Source organism: Carassius auratus, chromosome 25 (assembly GCF_003368295.1).
Source record: "Carassius auratus strain Wakin chromosome 25, ASM336829v1, whole genome shotgun sequence".
In the NCBI taxonomy this organism is placed as follows: domain Eukaryota; kingdom Metazoa; phylum Chordata; class Actinopteri; order Cypriniformes; family Cyprinidae; genus Carassius; species Carassius auratus.
In genome coordinates, this window is record NC_039267.1 from 10944174 (window position 1) to 10964068 (window position 19895).

Here is a 19895-nt window from a genome sequence, read left to right on the forward strand (position 1 = left end):
AATGCCATCACCACCCCGTGGCATCAGGAAAACTGTGCCCTCGCGGCACATGCATTCACAATATTCCTCTGGCAGTGAGGTTTTAAAGGATAGAGTGGGAGCGTAGAGGGAGAGCGTGCATTTGCAGTGGCTGGGCCACGACTCTGGAATACCCTGCCTTTAGAGATCAGACTGGCCCCTTCCTTGTCTATTTTTAAATCTTTGCTAAAAACTTTTTTATTCTTCCTTTGTGTACTGACTACTGTGTTATGCTACATTTTGAAATGGGTGGTTTTAAATTTTTTGTCTGGTCTATTTTTATGTATGTGTAATATTCTTGCTCTTATGTTAAAGCACTTTGGTCAGCCAGGAGGCTGTTGTAAATGCGCTATACAAATAAATTTAACTTGTACTTGAACTTGAACTTGATATGGCAGTTAAAGGGTTAATCCGAATCATCTAGACTTTAAAATCACATTTCACAGAACAATATATATATATAATATATATAACTTTTAGTAACACTTTACAATAAGATTTCATTTATAAACATTATGTTAACAATGAACAATATTTATATAGCATTCATTCATGTCAGTTAATATTCCAAAACTTAAACATTAAAACATTGTTTTATTGTGATTTTTTTTCCAAGCACATTTTACCAATTCCAAACCATATCAATCTTAATAACTACCATTATTTTTTATTTAATCATTTATGAGTGCTATACAATAGTCCAGGAAAGCTGGAAGAGAAAAACAGGTCAAGAAAGAACTGACAAAAAGAATTGCAAAAGAATTAGGAATTAATGTGAAGATTAATTTTTAGTCAATTCTGCAAGACAGACTTTCAGGAAAGGAGGTGGAATAAAAATGAGCTCCTAAATCTTAATCCCAGATTCTGGAAGATATATTCCTCAAACCATCGGACAAGAGGAGGTGGTGCTGGTCCTTCACGAGTCAGTCTAATCTGTTCATTAAGCCTATATATAAAGTCTTAATATATAGTATTTCACAATACTTCATGGTATTCTAATTAAATAATTTTTTGGAATCTTAGATCTCTCAGAACCTGACACATTGTAATTCTGAGACTCCAGGAAAGTGGCAGTTCTGTAAAATGTTGGCGCTGGAGACTAAATGCTCACTGATAGTTTCACACCTAATTCACTTAAAACACACACAAACACACACACACAGTGACAGAGGGACAGAGTGACATCAGATGTATGTTTTTTAATTTTCTGTCATCCATATAATGTTGTATAGTCATGAAACTATGCATATTTCCTCAGAATGACTTGTCTTCTATGTGTACATTTTTTTGAAGTGTTTAGAAGCTGCACTTTTTTTTACTGGTTCCTTTTTTACTATTATTTCAAAAAATCACCACGACAAAACCATTCAAGCTATCCAAAATTCATTCACACCTGTTCTGTAAGATTAATTCTTTAAACAGTGGTAAAAGAGGATGTGGTGCTGAACCTTCAAGAGTCACTTAAAACGTATCTGTCCATAAAGCCTATTAAGAATTATTCTTAATATACAGTTCACAATACTTCAGCTTGTTATTCTAATTAAGTGAGGGTCATTTTATCAGTAAAATTCCTAAAATACAAATTATTTTATTTGAAAGATTTCTATAAATTATTTAAATCATACTCGTTTCTCCAATAATTATTTAAAAGTAATCCTATAGCTCCCTCTGGTGGCCATTATAGGTACTAAGAATTGCAAGCTTGATTTATAAGTTATGATAGTTTTAATTTTATGCTGGCTCTTGAAAATGATAAAGCTATGAAACTTACTGTGCTTCCTTCAAATGAGGACTTCTACTTATATAAAAAATTATGAAGAGTTAGAATGAAAAATTTTAAAGATATAGTAAAATAACTATTGTATTTTTTTATGTTACTTTAATAAATCTCTATGGCAACACCATTTAAGCTATCCTAAACCCATTCACAATTTAACATCTCAGTATATTGGCATCATGTTGAAAAAGGAGTATGGAGTAGTATGAGTAGGAGTATGAATTCATTTGCAGGCTTTTATCATAAATCCACAATAAAATTTCTGAGTTCTGTATCAATCTGTGTTGTTGTTTGTTTATTTTTATCTTTTATTTTTCATAGGAAGATAACTTACTCTCATTTTTAATAAATGTGCTTATAAACCAAGGACAAGCTATTTATAGCTGTATTTATAAACTGCTTACTACTGACTATTAATATTGGGACAAGGCTTTATAAAGCATGAACTGACTATTTAATAATGAGTGCAGTTATTATAAAGTGTTATCAATGAATTTGCTAATGTTAACAAATTAGACATTATTTTACAGTGTTATCAAATCCTTAAATGACTCATAAGCATTTGTGAAAGTTCTGCTTGCATTACAGCTTAGTATTGATCTGTGAGCTGAACAGATTTACTGTTACATCCATGAGATTATGTAAATTAAAATAAATATAATGTCACAGGATGTCATAGGTCAGTATCAAATGAGTTTGAAATTATTATTTGCAGCACAAATAAGGTTTTTTTTAGGATTTTTAAAAATCCCTAAAACTGTCAGAAAAAGGTTAAGGCCTAAGCTATTTCTATGTGAGTGGCTAATTTTATTTTTGTTTTTATAATTGTAATACACAAACTATGAAATTATACAAAATGTATAAAAAGATAAATAAATAAATACGCACACATTAAAAAAGCAGCCAAGTCGAATGAGTTTCCTTTTTTATATAGATTAAAATTGAAGACAGAAGCAAGTGGTAAATGTGGTCACTTTAATATTCAAATCCAGTAGATCCAGTTTATGTTCACGTGGCTGTTTTCGTTTATAGTCGCCAAGCTATTATGTGTTTTGAAATAATCTTGTCCGTTATGTGTTCGGTCTTACGACGAAAGCCAGAATCCTGCAGCTCGAGAGATATGTTATTCTGCCAGTCGCGCTTTCAAATAGTCTTGCACACTTAAACAGGTCACAAACACCTGCATTTAGCTCTTGTTGTGTTACAATGGGTTTATTGTGTGCATTTGTGGTAATATTTTATTTAAAAAAGCTCTTAAACAAGAATAAATTCGTTTGTTTTGAGCTGGACACTGTACGCGCTGATCGGAGGCGGTGATTTCAGATAGGCAGCTGCAAATATTTCATTTTCACACAAACAGTTCAAAAACATCTTAATTTAGCTCTTGGTGTGTTCTAATTGGTTGATTGTGTGATATCGCTGTAATAATTTATTTTTAAAAGCTTTAAAACAGGAATAAATTCGTTTTCTCTGAGCTCTTTACTCCAGACGCTCGTGATCACAGCGGTGATTCATCTCTCCTATTTCTCACGTATCTCTGGCCAGAAATAATTTATCCATGAGCCCTGAACCGGTAATAATCAGATATGTTGGTTTAGCTTGTCAGTGTGAATTAAATCTAAGTATTTGTTTGTATTTTTAACCGATTTAAAAGTGAAAGTAAAAGTCCGGGAATTGAACCTGTAGGGGCGCTATTTCTCTCAGACAATGGAAGTCTGAAGCACATATACTCAAACAGAGGGACAGAGTGAGATGAGATGTCTGACAGTTTTTTAATTTTCTGTTATCCATACAGTGTTGTAAAGTCGTGAAACTATGCATATTTCCTCAGAATGACTTTTTCATCTGTATGAAAAAATTCTTTGACGTGTTTGGAAGCTGCAATTTAAAAATACAATAATGATTCCCTTTGTAAGGTCATTTAAAAAAATCACCACGGCAAAACCATTCAAGCTATCCAAAATCCATTCACAATTTAAGTTCCTATCAGAAATACTGATGTGTGTTCAGAGTTTTGTGAAATTCTAAGTATGTTATTTGCCTCAAAATCACCTGAGAAGTATTCCAGTTTGACATGTTGCCACGCCAACAATTTTTTAGATATCAATATCCCCCTTGCAGATTTATATCAGCTGTGTTTTAACATTATTCTGATGAAGTTTGAAGCAAATCGAGTAATAATAAGATGCTGAATTCAAATCATTTTGAAAATGACACACTTCCTTCTGCCAGTTGGTGGCGCTATAACTTTGACTCCTAATAGTCACATATATGCGATCGACATTATACAACGAATAATCTGATGAAGTTTAATTAAAATCAGGAAATGTATGTGGATGGTATTAGACACTTCCTGTTTCTCATTTCTCGCCATAATTTCAACGCCTCGCCACGAGCAAACCGTTTGAGATATCAAAAATCCCCTGGCAATTTTTCATCCCCAGTGTCTTGAGATCATGTTGACCGAGTTTGGCGGCAATCGAGAAAAAAACCTATGACAAGTATTTCAAATTCCAGAGCATGCGCTTTTTACATAACTCTAAATAGCTGACTTCCTGTTGGGTGGAGCCTATGACATGCAATACGAAAGTTGTTCGGCACGATGAGATCTATATGTGTACTGAGTTTCATATTAATACGTGCAAGTATGTGTGAGCTATACATCAACATTTCTGACTGTGTTCCAGGGGGCGCCGTAGAGCCCCTGTGCCACGCCCGGGTCCCAGCCTCTGCAGGCTCCTAAAGGCCACAGATTCCAAAGTGTGCGCAAATTTTCAAGAGTTTTTGAGTATGTTAAGGACCCCAAAAGCCCCCACAACTTTGACGAAAAATTTGAATACTAAACCCTAAATAGCCAACTTCCTGTTGGGCGGAGCCTATGATATGCAATACAAAAGTTGTTTGGATTGATGAGATTTATATGTGTACCGAGTTTCATTCGTCTACGAGCAAGAATGTATGATATATGGCCCTCCATATTCCAGGGGGCGCTGTAGAGCCCCTGTGCCACGCCCGTGTATCAGTCTCTGCCCAGCCCTAATGGCCGCAGGTTCCAATCTGTGTGCCAATTTTCAAGACTTTTTAAGCACGTTAAGGGCCCCAAAAGCCCCCGAGACGTTGGAAAAAAAAAAAAATAATAATAATAATAATAATAATAATAATAAAAAATAATCCTAAGGAAACAATAGGCCTCTCGCCCTTTGGGCTTGAGCCCTAATAATCCTAAGGAAAACAATAGGCCTCTCGCCCTTTGGGCTTGAGCCCTAATAATAATAGTAATAAAAAATAATCCTAAGGAAAACAATAGGCCTCTCGCCCTTTGGGCTTGAGCCCTAATAATAATAATAAAAAATAATCCTAAGGAAAACAATAGGCCTCTCGCCCTTTGGGCTTGAGCCCTAATAATCCTAAGGAAAACAATAGGCCTCTCGCCCTTTGGGCTTGAGCCCTAATAACAAATAATCCTAAGGAAAACAATAGGGCTCTCGCCCTCCAGGCTTGAGCCCTAATAACAATAATAAAAATACAATTTTTTTTTTTTCCTGATTATTAAAGGGATGATTAGGTCTCTCTCTCTCTCTCTCTCTGCCAGACAGCCCCTCCCTACAGTCCACACACACTGTCACAGTCACCAACCCCCTCACACTCCCCCTCCCTCTCCCCCTCCCTTCCCTCACACAGACAGGGTGGCCAGAGTGAGATCATGTCAGTTGAGAAGTCTGACAGTTTTTTAATTTTCTTTTATCCATACAGTGTTGTAAAGTCGTGAAACTATGCATATTTCCTCAGAATGATTTGATCTTTGTATAAAAAAATGCTTCGAAGTGTTTGGAAGCTGCAATTTAAACATACAAGCCAATTAATGATTCCCTTTTTAGTTCTGTGTTTGTTTATTTTTTATTTATTTTTTTTTATTTTGGAAGATAACAGCCTTTAATCTCCTCTAAATTAATGTGCATATAAACTATGAACAATTTAATTATAGCTGTATTTATAAAATGCTTAATAAAATATTAATTTTGGGAGAAGGATATATAAAGCATGAACTGGCTATTTACTAATGCTTAGCTAGGAGTGCAGCTATTATGAAGTGTTACCAATGCATTTACTAATGTTAACAATTGAGAAATTATTTTAAAGTGTTACCAAATCCTTAAATAATTTAAAAGTGTTTTGTTATGATTTCATTAACCTTTAAGCATTTGTGAAATAGTTCTGCTTGCATCACAGCTTAGTCTTGATCTGTGAGCTGAACAGTTTTACTGTTACATCCATGAGATTATGTAAATTCAAATAAATGTCATGTCACAGGGTGTCAGAGGTCAGTATCAAATGAGTTTGAAATTATTATTTGCAGCTAAAATAGGTATTTTTTGAATTTTTTTTAATCCCTGAAACTGTCAGAAAAGGATAAGGCCTAAGATATTTCTTAAGCTGTAATGAAAACAGCACAATTAGCAACAACAAGAAAAAATTAACAATTTAAAATAACATTTTTTTTCTGGTGATTAAAGATATGTTTAAGTCCCTCTCTCTCTCCCTGTCTTGTCTGCCACTCACCTCACACCTCACACCTCTCCCCCACTCACACTCACACACACACACACAGTCAGCACGCATACATTCCTCACACAGAGTGACAGAGTGAGATCAGATGTCTGACAGTTTTTTATTTTTCTTTTAATCATACAGTGCTGTAAAGTCATGAAACTATGCATATTTCCTCAGAATCACTGGTTTTCTAAATGAAAAATGTTTTTAAAGGTTTGGAAGCTGCAATTTAAAAATACAAGACGATTAATGTTTCACTTTTTACTGTTATTTCAAAAAATCACCACGACAAAACCGTTCAAGCTATCCAAAATTCATTCGCAATTTAAGTTCCTCAATGTTTTTTCTTAATGTAGACAAAGTTTGGTGTGTATAGTGTACTTCCCCTGGGAGGAGTATGCATTAATTCACAAAAGAAAATTCCCAAAAATCCATATTCAAGTCAAAATAGCCAACTTCCTGTTGGTCATAGCTTATGACTGCGAATTAGAAAGTTGTCCGTCTTGATAAGAACAATTTATGTACCAAGTTTGGTGTCTGTAGCTAAAACTAACCCCCCCACTTTTGACAAAAGGTGGCGCTATAGAGTGCCTCTTCCACGCCCTTTTAAAAGCTTTTGCCATGGTCTAGCTATCTTTAATACTGATATCTGTTTCGAGTTTCATGGAAATCTGAGCTAGTTATCTGCCTAAAAATCACCAGAACAGAACATTCAAGTTTGACACGTTGCCATGGCAACACTATATTAGATATAAATATCCCCACGACAGATTTTCATCGGCCGTGTTTTGTCATTATTCTGATGAAGTTTGAAGCAAATCAAGTAAAAATAAGATGCTGAATTCAAAGCGTTCTGAAAATGATTCACTTCCTGCTGCCAGTTGGTGGCGCTATAACTTTGACTCCTAATAGTCACATATATACGATCGGTATCATACAACGAACAAACCAATTAAGTTTGATCAAATTCAGCAAATGTATGTGGATGTTATTATACATTTCCTGTTTCTTATTTCTCGCCATAATTTCAACGCCTCGCCACGGGCAAACCGTTTGAGATATCAAAAATCTCTTCGCAATTTAGCATCCCCAATGTCTTGAGATCGTGTTCACCGAGTTTTGTGTTGAACGGGTGGAGTTCCTCAGAGGAGTATATCAAATTCCAGAGCATGTGTTTTTCATAAAACCCTAAATAGCCAACTTCCTGTTGGGCAGAGCTTATGACATGCAGTGTGAAAGTTGTTTGGTTTGATGAGTTATATATATGTACCAAGTTTCATATGTATACATGCAAGTATGCATGATATATGGCCCTCGGTACTACAGGGGGCGCTGTAGAGCCCCTGTGCCACGCCCGTGTATCAGACTCTGCCCGGCCCTAATGGCCGCAGGTTCCAAGGTGTGTGCCAATTTTCAAGAGTTTTTGAGCATGTTAAGGGCCCCAAAAGCCCCCGAAACCTTGAAGAAAAATAATAATAATAATAATAATAACAAATAATCCTAAGGAAAACAATAGGGCTCTCGCCCTCCAGGCTTGAGCCCTAATAATAACAAATAATCCTAAGGAAAACAATAGGGCTCTCGCCCTCCAGGCTTGAGCCCTAATAATAATAAACGGAGCAATTCCAAGAGGGTCCTCGCACCATCGGTGCTCGGGCCCTAATAAAAAACAAAGCAGATACAAGAGGGTCCTCGCACCTCGGTGCTCGGGCCCTAATTAAGATGGCCATAATTTGTAAGGCTTCACAAAATGGCCGAATTTTTTTTAATATGCTGATATAAAATGATGTTATCAGAATAAAATTAATTATTAAATTAAAAGGTTTTTTTCCTAAACACAAATTTTTATTTCACAATGAAATATTACAATATATTTCTTTATATTATTATCGCAATAATAATACAATATATGACTTAAATAAAATCTTAAAATAATATTAATATTAACAATAGTAATGATAAATGATTTTATTTTGTTCTCATGTTGACATATTATAATTATTATTAAATAAAGATAAGACACAAAATAAATATTACTAATAATAAATACTACTTTATTAAATAAAGTAAGAAACATTACTATTACAATACTCTACTGTGAAATAAAGCAAATTAGTATTTAGGAGAATCTAATAATATTGATAATGATGTGAATTTATTTTATTTTCATGTTGATTACAAATTCATTAAAATCTGGAAAAAGCGTAAAGCCATACAAACAAGCACAGCATGCCTTTTTTTATAATAATCTTATTTTAAATAGCAATGGCAGTTTTTATCTGAAGAAAAATCACAATAATATTCTTTCCTCAAATCGTGCAGCACTAAACTAAATCATGACCACAGAGTGGCCTTAAAATAGACGTATGCATCAACAGCAGGCAATGAGAAAAACTAGGACACCTAGCATCCAAGGCGATTATTTATAGATTTATCTATTTATAATCATATTGTGTTGGTATGACTGAATATTCACTGAAACCAGCTGCACTGGATCTCACTTACAAAACAGTGAAAGCATTACAGCAGAAACCATAAAAGACATGCTTGTTCACCTGAGCTTGCACAATATCGTCCATCAGATCTGGATTGGAGGAAAGATTGACCAGGACCTTCAGGACCTGGATCTGCAGGAACAGATTCAATCTTCAACACATCTGCTTGTGTAAACACATCACTGAACACGTTCCTCACGTTAATCACCTGTAGGACTTCACTGCTCACTACGAGCAGTGACAGGAGGAGGGTGATGGAACCCTTCATCAGATGCTGGTGATTATCCGTGACTGACAGATTAGTGAGCAATCGGAGCGCTGCCAGCTGAAGGTCAGAGTTCACCGGCGACATCTCAATCATCTGCATCACCGACGAGACGTATATCTGACCAACAACAACAGAAACCAGTGTAGGCATAGTATCCATGGTAGAGCGAAAGAAAAACAGATTCAAAATGGTGTCATTTATATATTATAACAGCATTTATTAATATTTTGTAGTAGCGTTTTTTACATTTAATTCTGTCCATCTTAATAAATAATGCGATACCTTCAGCTGCTCTTGATTGCGGATATTCATGCTCAAGTTGTTCAGAGCGTTCAGAGTCTGAACGCGGATCTCAGGGGAAGGGTCTGAGAGGAAGCCTGCTATGATGTGAAGACCTCCGAATTCTCGCAGGAGATCCTAACGAAGAAAAACAAAAAATAACTTTAAATATGCTGGATCATCAAGTCCAAAAAATACATCTTATGCATAATGTCTAGAAGACAGAACATCAGATGACCTGGTTTACTGTAAAGGCAGCAGCATTTCCCAAAGTTACGAGAACTTTCCTCCTCTCTTCTAGGTTTGGGCTGCTCTGCAGAAGCGAGAGAAGCATACTCAGATGTCGAGGCTCCAGGTTGGCAGCAGATTTGGAGAAAATATCACCTTGTGAGAAGACAAAAACATAAATAAAGGATTGTATGAAGAAGACATCTACTTCTGTTTCTAAATCAAGAACCTAGGACAATAAAATGAAGTTGACACACTGCCTACACTCACTGTAATGTATATGATTGAAAAACACTCCCTTCAAACTTACACAGAGCTGTCAGGAAGCAAGACTTTTATAACACATCCAACCATTTCAATGTCACTTAACTTACTAGATTCAGAATCCACAGTAGGATCCAGATTATCACTCTTACTGACAACTTTAAATCCAGACACTTTGGCCATCAGGCTTCCAGGCTGAATAGTCACACTTTTAGCAGACTTTTTTCTGTTTACTCCCGCATCTCCCGCGCGACTGAAGACTAGTTTATAAATGCCATACGAGGCTCCGGCTCCTGCTACAATCCCCAGCAGAGCCTTCACGCTGAACAGGCGGGCTACGACAGTGTCGTCTCCCATTCTGCGATAGGCGCAGCTTTCATATGTTAACACATGCTCCTTGTCCGACAGGATAAATAATACAGATACAAACAGTTCCTGATCATTTTACCCGTCTGCGTCTATTGCGTCAGTGAGTGGACGACCAAAACATTTCGCAGAGTTAAGTGTTGCTGTGTTGAGCGTTCATTAATGATTCTGCGCTTTTGAACGAATTACATTTCTATCATGATTGAATAAATAAAAATAACCATGTGATTTATTTAAAATCCATCCATGCTTCTATTTATCCATAAACACAGTCTTTAGCAATATAGTTATAGTTATATATACACACACATTAACTTTCTATTTTCCTATTGTTTCCTTCTGTAATTTCTCCTGACAAATCACATGCTTTTAGGTTACCAAGCGACATAATGTGTAAATATTGACAGAAGCTGCAGGAGTATCATATTTTTTGTTGCATTGACTTCAGGAAATCATTAAACTAGCTCTTCACCTGGAGCCGTCGTTTTTATGATGATTTCTCTGCAAGATTCAGATCCAGTTATACGAAACTACATGATTAAACATTCACTTCCTCAGATATACAAGGTGAATTACATTAAATGTTATCTAATGATCTAATTACTTTATTAATAATCCGTTTAAGGAAATAGGTAACTGCACAAAGAGGCTACATATTGTTAATAAAATAATATTGTATTTTTTATATTTTGCATTTCAACCAGGCTTTACTTGCTGGGTTATGCATCTCATGCCCTGAGGATCCTTTGCTCTTTATAGAAGAGAAGATCCTATCTATCCTTGAGGATCATGATTTTGAGATCTGCTGGTAGGTGTGATTCTTCACGTATGGCTCAGCAAAATGGTTTTAATACAGTAAACAACATCTCTAAGATGTAAACTTTTTCTGAATTCAGGCACACATTTATTGACAAAGACAAACAAATCTCCTCATTGGCAAGAGGCATTGTTTATGATATATTTGGAAACCCAGAAGACAGCCTGGTAAAACTCTTTAAGTATTTTCATCGTTCAGAGTGAATGAGGGTTGTGTCTTCAACTCTTCATCTGCTTAAAATCATTTATTAATTTCCCCTCTCACAGTGTCCGTCACATTTGTTGGAGAAAGCGTACTCCTGTTATCGCACCAGCCTGACCAAAATGTGTTTCACGTGAGTGTCAAAACTATAGACTATAAGAGTCACACAACAGAAAACAATGTCAACTAGCTTTATGACTTATGTTTTATGTTAAGGGGTTGGAAGGGTTATATTTCAAAGAAGAAATTGAAGGCTGCCAGACTCCTGGAGAGAATGGAAGAGGCTGAGATGTATCACAAACAGAGACGGATAAAACTGGCTTTCATCAAGTGGACAGCCTGGGTTCAGTTTCGCAAACGGAGGAGGAATGGTATTTAGCTTTTATGGGTTATAACATAAGGGAATATTATTCTTACATGTAATTCAGAAGTTGAAGTATTTAGAAAATCCAGCTGCTCAATCAAAACTTTTTTGTTCTCTGTTAATATTCTTTCTAACACATAAAGGCATTTTATATTTTATCCAGATGCCGTGAGGAAGCTACAAAAAGTGCAGGAGTCTGTTCACTGCAGAAACTTCATCACAGCTTGGCGTCATGTTGTGCAGGACGCTAAAAGAACAAAGGAATACTTTAAGGTAGTTTTTCAAAAGTCAAACACATATGCACTGAACTCGTGAGATGTTTTATGATTTATGTCTGCTCAGAAGCTAGAGAGAGATTTACAAGAAAGCCAGATCTCAGGGAGACCACAAAGTGATGGCCAGGACAGACTATCACTGCTTCCTAACAAGCTGTCTCTTAAGGTATCACTTAATCTCTGTGATGTTGCCATTAAATAACTGCCAATTACACAAGCCAACTGATTTTAATACACAATTTGCTGCAGATCTTCCAAAGTTTAGGTGTGCGTGAGCTCCTGAAATGTGCTCAGGTGTGTCGTTCTTGGAAAGCGATCGCTCAAATCAGCTCGCTCTGGACTGAGGTCAGTGCAGCTCGCTTTAAAACTCTTAAATATAAATCTAGGTAGTATAACCTGTAAGATGTGTTTCCGCAGATCGATTTCTCCCTTGAGGCCAGCTGGATCACAGATCAGACTGTGGAGAGAATACTGCGTGTGCATCGCGTCTACGTGATCTCTGTCAACTTGTGCGGTTGCACACTGGTGCAGGAGTCGAGTTTTAGACGCATCAGTAAATTAACTTTAACCAGCCTTAAAAATTCATACATTTTTGATGTAATCAAAAACATGATAAGGACCATGCTTCTGTTTTTGTTTTTTTTGTCAAAGGTCAATGCAGAAATCTTCAAGAACTCGATCTCAGTGAATGCTCACATCTTAATGCAAGTAGAATAAAAACACACTGTTACAAAGTTACTGCTTTAAAAAAAAATCTAATTCCTGTTTTGTTTACACACACTGACAGGATGAAAACATGAAGATGATTTTAGAGGGATGCCGCTCTCTCCTGCATCTTAATCTGGCCTTCACTCATATCACTAATGCCACTTTAAGAGTCCTGTCAAGGTCCAAACTTCTTACATGCGTCTCAGTTCTTCATACTCTACACATGAGAGAAATGCTATATTTTTATGATGCTTACGGCATTGATTGTTATTTTAAAGATGCTGTCTGACGCTGCGGTCTCTGAGTCTCGCATACTGCACAAGTTTCTCTGATAAAGGCCTGCAGTATCTGAGCACAGGAAAAGGCTGCCACAGAATCACGTATCTGGACCTCTCTGGATGTTCTCAGGTGTTGACATGTATAGAATATAGAAACTAGTAATATTAGCTAATATTTTATCTAATATGGAGTTGGATATATTAATATATAATAAAATAGCACTTCTATAGCTACAAAACTTTAATAGCTACTGTACCAGGTACTTTTTTGGTGCTCAGATTAAGGATTGCATTATATGAATGTGGCATTACAGTTTTTATTTTCTACTGTACAGATATCTGTGGATGGATTTAAATATGTTGCTGAAGCTTGCAGCACACTTCAACGGATTGTGTTAGACGATCTCCCCACCCTGACTGACACCTGTGTGCAGGTGCGTGTTATTAATATATGTGTTATGTACACTAACATCTATTAGACTTTAAGTTTAAAGTACATTTCTATTGTTAGTTGATTGGTGATTGTTGTTTTTCTTTGCTGCAAGGTCTTAGTGGCTAAATGTCCTATGTTGACTGCGATTTCCATACTGGACTCACCGTATCTCTCTGATGTGGCTTTCAAAACAATGGCTGAAGTGATCAGCCTCACCAAGGTCCAAATAGAAGGTTTGTATTTATGCGCTCAAATAGTGTGGCATGGTTAGAGAGGCTGAATTATTCAAATAGAAACTGTGCATTCTGCATTGCAGGTAATAATCGTATGACGGACAGCGGGTTGAAGGCCCTGTGCCGGAGCTGTCTGAAACTCAGCGAGGTCCAGGTGTCTGACTGCACTCGCATGACTGACGCCAGCTTGAAGTCTTTAGGAAGTCTGACAAAACTGTGCAACTTAAATATCTCAGGCTGTATCAAGTAAGAGACGACCAACATGAATATATAGGAAAATGCAAATGCAGAGTCTCTCTGAGAACTTTTTATTTTATTTTTCTGTGGGGTGAGAGAACAGAAAATGGGCCAAAAATATGATATATGGCACAGTATATATAAACACATTATATATTGGATATATGGTTATTACTGGACATGCATTCTTAAATATGATTCTTAAAAAAAACTGTTTTGTTTAAAACTAATAGAATAGTTGCATTTAATTTATATTATGTGTGTGTGTGTGTTTTTATTTTTTTTTGACCTGGTCTAGGGTCACAGATATGGGAATCCATTACATCACTGAAGAAGCATCTGCTGTGGAACTGCGAGACCTTGATCTTTCCTACTGCCCAAAACTTACTGACCTGTCCCTGAAGAGAATAACTCAGAAGTACACACACTTTATACATAAAATATCAAATTCTTCCTACACGGAGACTGTTTGAATGTATTAATTTGTTCTCCAGATGTAACAAGCTGACCCAGCTGAGTGTGTGTTTCTGTGAGAACCTGACAGATAATGGATTTGAGTGTCTGGACATTTGTGCTTCTCTCATCTCTCTGGACATCACAGGCTGCAAAATACATGACAAAGTACACTTTAGTATCTTATGCATAATATATACTGTACTATCTATCTGTCTGTCTGTCTATCTATCTATCTATCTATCTATACTGAAAAATTATTTTCCAGCTGTGGTCAATACTGTTTTATTATAAAGATGTGTCTTTCACAGGGACTAGCAGCCTTGGGAACTAACCACAGTCTGAGAAAACTAACTGCATCTGAATGTGTTTTCATAACAGATAATGGAATAAAGGTTTGGTTTCCCCTTTTATTACTTCTTTGTGCATAAATTTGACTTGCAGTGTATTTACCGTCTGATTACTCTTTTTGGAGAAGTTCATGTGATGATCTTTTTTGTCTTGTGCAGATGTTTTGCCAAAACTGTAAAAAGCTGGAGCTTCTGGATGTGTGTCAGTGTGAGCGTCTGTCTGACCGAGCCATCAAAGCCCTCTCCTTCTTCTGCAGGACCATTGCCACAGTCCGAATAGCTGGATGCCCTAAAGTACTTCTTTGTTTCAGTAATCGAGAAAAAACTTTTTAGGATTTTTAAATCAAAATAAGAAAATCTACATTTCCATCAAATTGTTATGCTGATAATCCATATGGCAAAATATTTTAAAATATACTTTTTTCTATTTTTTTTTGTATTTTGTACATATTCTCTGCAAGTATATTTTTGAAAATATATATATTTAAAACTTTTTTTAAGCATTTAAAAGTATATTTTGCACTCTGTATACTTGAATACAAGAAAATAAATTTCACAGTAACAGGAACATACTATATAATAAAAAAATATATACTTATTATAACTATTATTACATATTATATACACACTACAGTATACACATACTTTATTACAACATACAGTATATATAAAAAACAGCGTAATTAATATATTTTTGATCTCTAGTATGGTAATTCATCCACATTTGCAGTTAGTCTAAATGTAAGCCCAAATATATAAAATTAAAAAAAGTTTTTTTTGGCATATGCAAATATAATTTGTAATAAAAAATGCATTCAATTCAATAAAAAAGTGGTCTCGGATCATTGGAGCATGGTAAATATCTTAACTGACTCTATATATTTTGTTTCTCCAGCTGACAGATACAGCAGTGAAGTACCTGACAAGAGTTGGTCACTTCCTGAAGGAGCTGGATGTGAGTGGCTGTCCTCTCCTGACTGACCGCACTCCTTCCTTTCTACTGTGCAGCTGTCTGCAGCTGCGCTCCATCAGCATGCTCTACTGCAAGAACATCTCCAAGTATGACTCAGTGTTTACCCTACACTTACTAATGACATCTTTGGCCTTAAGAAATTAGTGTACACGGCTAACACAGAGCATATTTATATTCATGTTGGAGATATTGCAGATTAAGTTGATGTAGTGTTGATTTGTACCTGCCTCTTCTCAGACAGGCTGCTCTGAAACTGCAGCACCGTGTGCAACACTGGAAACACAGTAACGATGACGCCCCCTACAGTCAGGACTAACTACTACAGCTCGACCAGATCTGGACCAACTGGAGGAACAAGACATTACAAAACCGACATTACCTACACTGTGGAAAAAAATGACATATTGTGTAATTTATCGGATTTCATAAGTAATCACTTTTTAAGCTTTTTTGCACAATTATGATTCTTTAGTTACTAAATATTGAAAAGTACTTAAGCCACTGAAGGGGCTGACAAAAAGGTTTGGAATTCCTTTAGCAAACCAAAGTTTTTTGGCATTGGTTATAAAAGAGGAAATGTTTTATAAAAATTGAAATTTATATAAACTAGAAAATATAGGTGGCTTCATATGCAGAAATGGACTGGAACTATTACATATTTCACGAACCCAGTATCATAAGAAATAAAAGGCATCAGTTTTAAAAAATACCAAACTTTATAAAAGACCTTTGTTTTAATTAAATATGACATTATATATTGAATCACAAAATAAAAATAAAAAAGTTATTTAAAAAATATGATGGGTTATGTACCTTTTATTTAAATTACACAGGCTGTTCATGTCAAGCATGCTCTAAAGTCTATTTGCATAGCAGCAGAACACGCTATTGAAAAAGCAGGCGCTATTATTTATACATATTTCTATAGCATACATATATACTTTCCCATAGTCACTCATGATTTTGCTGCAAGACAAGGTGTAGCATGATAGAAATAAAATTAAAAGGAGAGAGAAAGGAATAAAATATGATTGTGAAAATGGAGGGCGTATATGCAAATTACATTTTTCATGATCAAACAAGCATAGAAGAGAGAATCTCGTGACGATGTGGAGGTTAACGTGTGTGGCCATGCTCATATGCGTCAAAGGTAGGGTCTTCCAATTGATTTGGTAGCATTTTCACAAACTTTCAAACAGGTCATAAATAACGCTACTGTACACGTCATACTGTAAGCAGCTGTTGGATCACTGGACTCTGGTTCTAATCTGGGCTGCATGGATCAAATCCAGATCCCATTTCCCCTCATACCTGCCCAATAAAACGGAGGCCTATAAAAACGAAAAACCTTTAGTTCAATTGCTTTTACATAACATGCATAATGTAAAAAAAAAAGTTTTATATTATATTTATTAATTACTCCAAGCCCTGAACTGTGTGTTAAATTTCGGTGTTGCTGTAATCTTTCCCACCTTGTGTCTTATATTGCAGATTCTCGTTCTCATTTGAACGGTAAGAGCCTCTTTCCCTGGATGTCTTTAAAAAGAATGGCACAAATCTAAAAAGAAACACTTGTGTGATCTGATGTAACTTTGTCTTGGGAGTCAACTCCTCTCTCCTCTCTTTCAGTTTGTGGTCGTGCCCCTCTATACCCCCGTGTTGTGGGTGGTGCAGACACACATGAGGGTGCATGGCCGTGGATGGTTAGTCTTCACAGCCCCAAATATAAAGGCCATTTCTGCGGAGGTTCCCTCATCAGCAGTGAATGGGTGTTAACTGCAGCTCACTGTTTCGCTAGGTTAGAAGCACACGATCACACATTTCCACAGATATTAAACACTGCTCTCTCTGTTCTTGTAATATTGTTGTGTTCTTCATTCAGCGTCAACACGTTCAGCGTCTGTGTGTATCTGGGAAGGAGGACACAGCAGGGCGATCATGGGCATGAAATCAGCAGAAGCGTCAGTACGCTCCTCATTCACCCGTCCTACAACAGCGACACCTACAACAATGACATCGCTCTCCTGCGTCTGTCCTCTTCAGTCAGCTTCACCAACTATATCAGACCCGTGTGTTTAGCTGCAGAAAACAGCCACTTCCCATCCGGCACCAGCAGCTGGATCACAGGCTGGGGACAAACCGCATTTGGAGGTAACACAATCATACACACACACACATACACACACGCACATCTGCTAACATCACAAACTGATGACTGTGTTTGTGTGTCCAGTGAATTTGTCTTATCCCGGGACTCTGCAGGAGACTGTGGTTCCAGTGGTAATTAATTCTGAATGTAATAATCTGCTGGGTGCCGACCTCATTACAGACAACATGATGTGTGCTGGTTTACTGCAGGGAGGAAAAGACACCTGCCAGGTACAAGAACCAGTCCGATTATTGCTACTCATCTAAAAATGTGCTTTATAGTCACTGTTTGCTCCGATCACTGTTTTATGTTAAATAGTACAATGTATAAAAAGGTCAGTGAAATACATGCTCTCTGTAGGGGGACTCTGGTGGGCCAATGGTGAGTCAGCAGTGTTCAGTGTGGGTTCAGTCTGGTATCATCAGCAGAGGTCATGACTGTGGTCAGCCCGGTGAACCTGGTGTGTACACTCGTGTGTCACAGTATCAGCAATGGATCACCACCTCCACTGGCCAAAACATCCCAGGATTTGTCATCTTCAATCCCCTAATCTCATGCCCTTCTGCCAGCCAAGGTTAAAAATGTATAGCCTTAAACATGTATGTCTCACAGATGCATTATATTATTTGTTTTGTTTTTTACCTCTGCAGGTTGAGGTATAGTCATATAAAACACACTTATCAGTACTTCCAGGAACTGCAATGCCAGTACCCAGTGATCATCACAAACCACACAAGTTCAAGATTTGTTGAAAAAAAAATTCTCCAGGACTTAGTAGTTGTAGGATGTGACTAACAAGATTAATTGTGAACATAATGTTGTATTTTATCAACAATTTTCTCTCATCTACTCACAGTTAAACCCTTTTTTTTTTTTACCTTTTCTTCATTTTGCAAATTATTTTTTTTTTTAACAATTTGTGTAAATAAATAATTCAGCAAGGACACATGAAATGTATCAAGTGACAGTAAAGACAATTAAAAGGTTACAAAATACTTCTATTTCAAATAAATTCTGTTCTTTTGAACAAATAATAATAATAATAATAATAATAATAATAATAATGGTTTCCACAAAAAAAGCAGCATATTATAATGATTTCTAAAGGATTATGTGACACTGGAGACTGGAGAAATGACTTTGCATCACAAATAAATCACCTTTTCAAAACCGATTCACATAGAAAAAAGTTATTTTAAATTGTAAAAATATACAATGTCACAATTTTCACTGAATTATTGATTTAAAAAATGCAGCCCTACAAACCAACCTCAAACTTTTAAACAGTAGTATGTGTATTCTGTAATACACATATTGTACAGTATGTTACAATGTGTGTAAAAGCTTTTACCAAAATTAAAAAGTGCTTTAAATTGCATGGTTAATTTCTTGTACAGTACAGTTGTTTCAATGCATTCTTTTTATCAACGAATCTGATATACTGTAAAGTCTCTCAGGCTGTTCCAGTATCAATCTCCTGTCTAAAACCAGCAGCAAGGCTCTGTCAGTTCTGTAGTTGGCTTCTGTGTAGGTTTTTAACTCTGATCTCCGAGTCTGAGGCTCTCAAACCAGCTCTGGGTTCTCAGGTTCACAGCAGCAGCTTTGATCCTTCCTTCTTCATGTGTGCCACCATTCAAATTAGCTAAATGAATACATAAAATGTAATGAATGCATAGAATATATTAGATAATGTCGTTTAAATAGTCAAATTTTTTTTATCTTTATTATTATGTATATCTATGGCAGCAACAGCAATGACAGCAAAACAGAACAGGTTCAGAGAGCGAGTGGAATTATGGGAAGTGTAGTTCATCAACTATAAAAGGAAGCCCACAATTTATCATCATTTATGTCATTCATCTTGAAATGTTATTGTAGTCTGAATGATCCATGATGGATAAAATTAGGATTTTGTTAAATATCATAATTATAAGTATTAATAGTCTAAGAAAAGAAGAAGACAAAGTTAAAATGAAAAAAAAGTAATCTGTGGCTTAATTTGAATTAATAATATCAATAAAAACAAACAGCAATACTACACTGATATAAAATTTTATTTTTTATTTTTATTTTTTACTATTATAAAATGGAGAGCTATGCTGTATAATTAATTTTGATGACCCAACTAGTAAATATAGGCCTATTTACATTTTTTGTTGTTTAAAGTTTTTAGTTTAA

General features: G+C 36.0%; 3 protein-coding genes across 3 annotated transcripts; 2 read left to right on the forward strand and 1 right to left on the reverse strand.

Annotated features, from left to right (window-relative positions):
* Window positions 1–8456: 8456 nt before the first annotated feature.
* Window positions 8457–10344, reverse strand: LOC113043878 (armadillo repeat-containing protein 10-like). The gene is made up of 5 exons (XM_026203457.1): window positions 9991–10344; window positions 9627–9772; window positions 9392–9526; window positions 9050–9226; window positions 8457–8973 (listed from the first exon to the last, which is right to left on the reverse strand). The coding sequence occupies exons 1-5, from the start codon at window positions 10235–10237 to the stop codon at window positions 8848–8850; spliced, it is 831 nt and encodes a 276-aa protein (XP_026059242.1). The 5' UTR covers window positions 10238–10344; the 3' UTR covers window positions 8457–8847.
* Window positions 10345–10603: 259 nt separating this feature from the next.
* On the forward strand, window positions 10604–16227 carry LOC113043879 (dynein regulatory complex subunit 6-like). The gene is made up of 21 exons (XM_026203458.1): window positions 10604–10813; window positions 10951–11054; window positions 11143–11230; window positions 11330–11397; window positions 11481–11635; window positions 11792–11901; window positions 11971–12069; window positions 12153–12248; window positions 12321–12456; window positions 12555–12607; window positions 12691–12791; window positions 12890–13019; window positions 13225–13323; window positions 13435–13555; window positions 13639–13801; window positions 14091–14210; window positions 14287–14413; window positions 14557–14640; window positions 14755–14889; window positions 15491–15654; window positions 15806–16227. Exons 1-21 carry the CDS (start codon window positions 10736–10738, stop codon window positions 15882–15884), a joined length of 2310 nt encoding a protein of 769 aa, XP_026059243.1. The 5' UTR covers window positions 10604–10735; the 3' UTR covers window positions 15885–16227.
* Window positions 16228–16621: 394 nt separating this feature from the next.
* Window positions 16622–18479, forward strand: LOC113043274 (serine protease 27-like). The gene is made up of 6 exons (XM_026202527.1): window positions 16622–16718; window positions 17060–17080; window positions 17198–17366; window positions 17451–17719; window positions 17802–17947; window positions 18078–18479. The coding sequence occupies exons 1-6, from the start codon at window positions 16676–16678 to the stop codon at window positions 18294–18296; spliced, it is 867 nt and encodes a 288-aa protein (XP_026058312.1). The 5' UTR covers window positions 16622–16675; the 3' UTR covers window positions 18297–18479.
* Window positions 18480–19895: the final 1416 nt, after the last annotated feature.

Coding starts and splice junctions, on each gene's coding strand:
- LOC113043274 (XM_026202527.1), top strand. CDS start 16,676: ATGTGGAGGTTAACGTGTGTGGCCATGCTCATATGCGTCAAAG. Junction 17,720..17,801: donor GGGACAAACCGCATTTGGAG/GTAACACAATCA, acceptor TTGTGTGTCCAG/TGAATTTGTCTTATCCCGGG. Junction 17,948..18,077: donor GAGGAAAAGACACCTGCCAG/GTACAAGAACCA, acceptor TGCTCTCTGTAG/GGGGACTCTGGTGGGCCAAT.
- LOC113043878 (XM_026203457.1), bottom strand. CDS start 10,237: ATGGGAGACGACACTGTCGTAGCCCGCCTGTTCAGCGTGAAGGCTCTG. Junction 9,773..9,990: donor TACTGTGGATTCTGAATCTA/GTAAGTTAAGTG, acceptor TCTTCTCACAAG/GTGATATTTTCTCCAAATCT. Junction 9,527..9,626: donor CTGCCTTTACAGTAAACCAG/GTCATCTGATGT, acceptor TTTCTTCGTTAG/GATCTCCTGCGAGAATTCGG.
- LOC113043879 (XM_026203458.1), top strand. CDS start 10,736: ATGATGATTTCTCTGCAAGATTCAGATCCAGTTATACGAAACTACATG. Junction 11,902..11,970: donor GAACAAAGGAATACTTTAAG/GTAGTTTTTCAA, acceptor ATGTCTGCTCAG/AAGCTAGAGAGAGATTTACA. Junction 12,792..12,889: donor ACTTTAAGAGTCCTGTCAAG/GTCCAAACTTCT, acceptor GTTATTTTAAAG/ATGCTGTCTGACGCTGCGGT.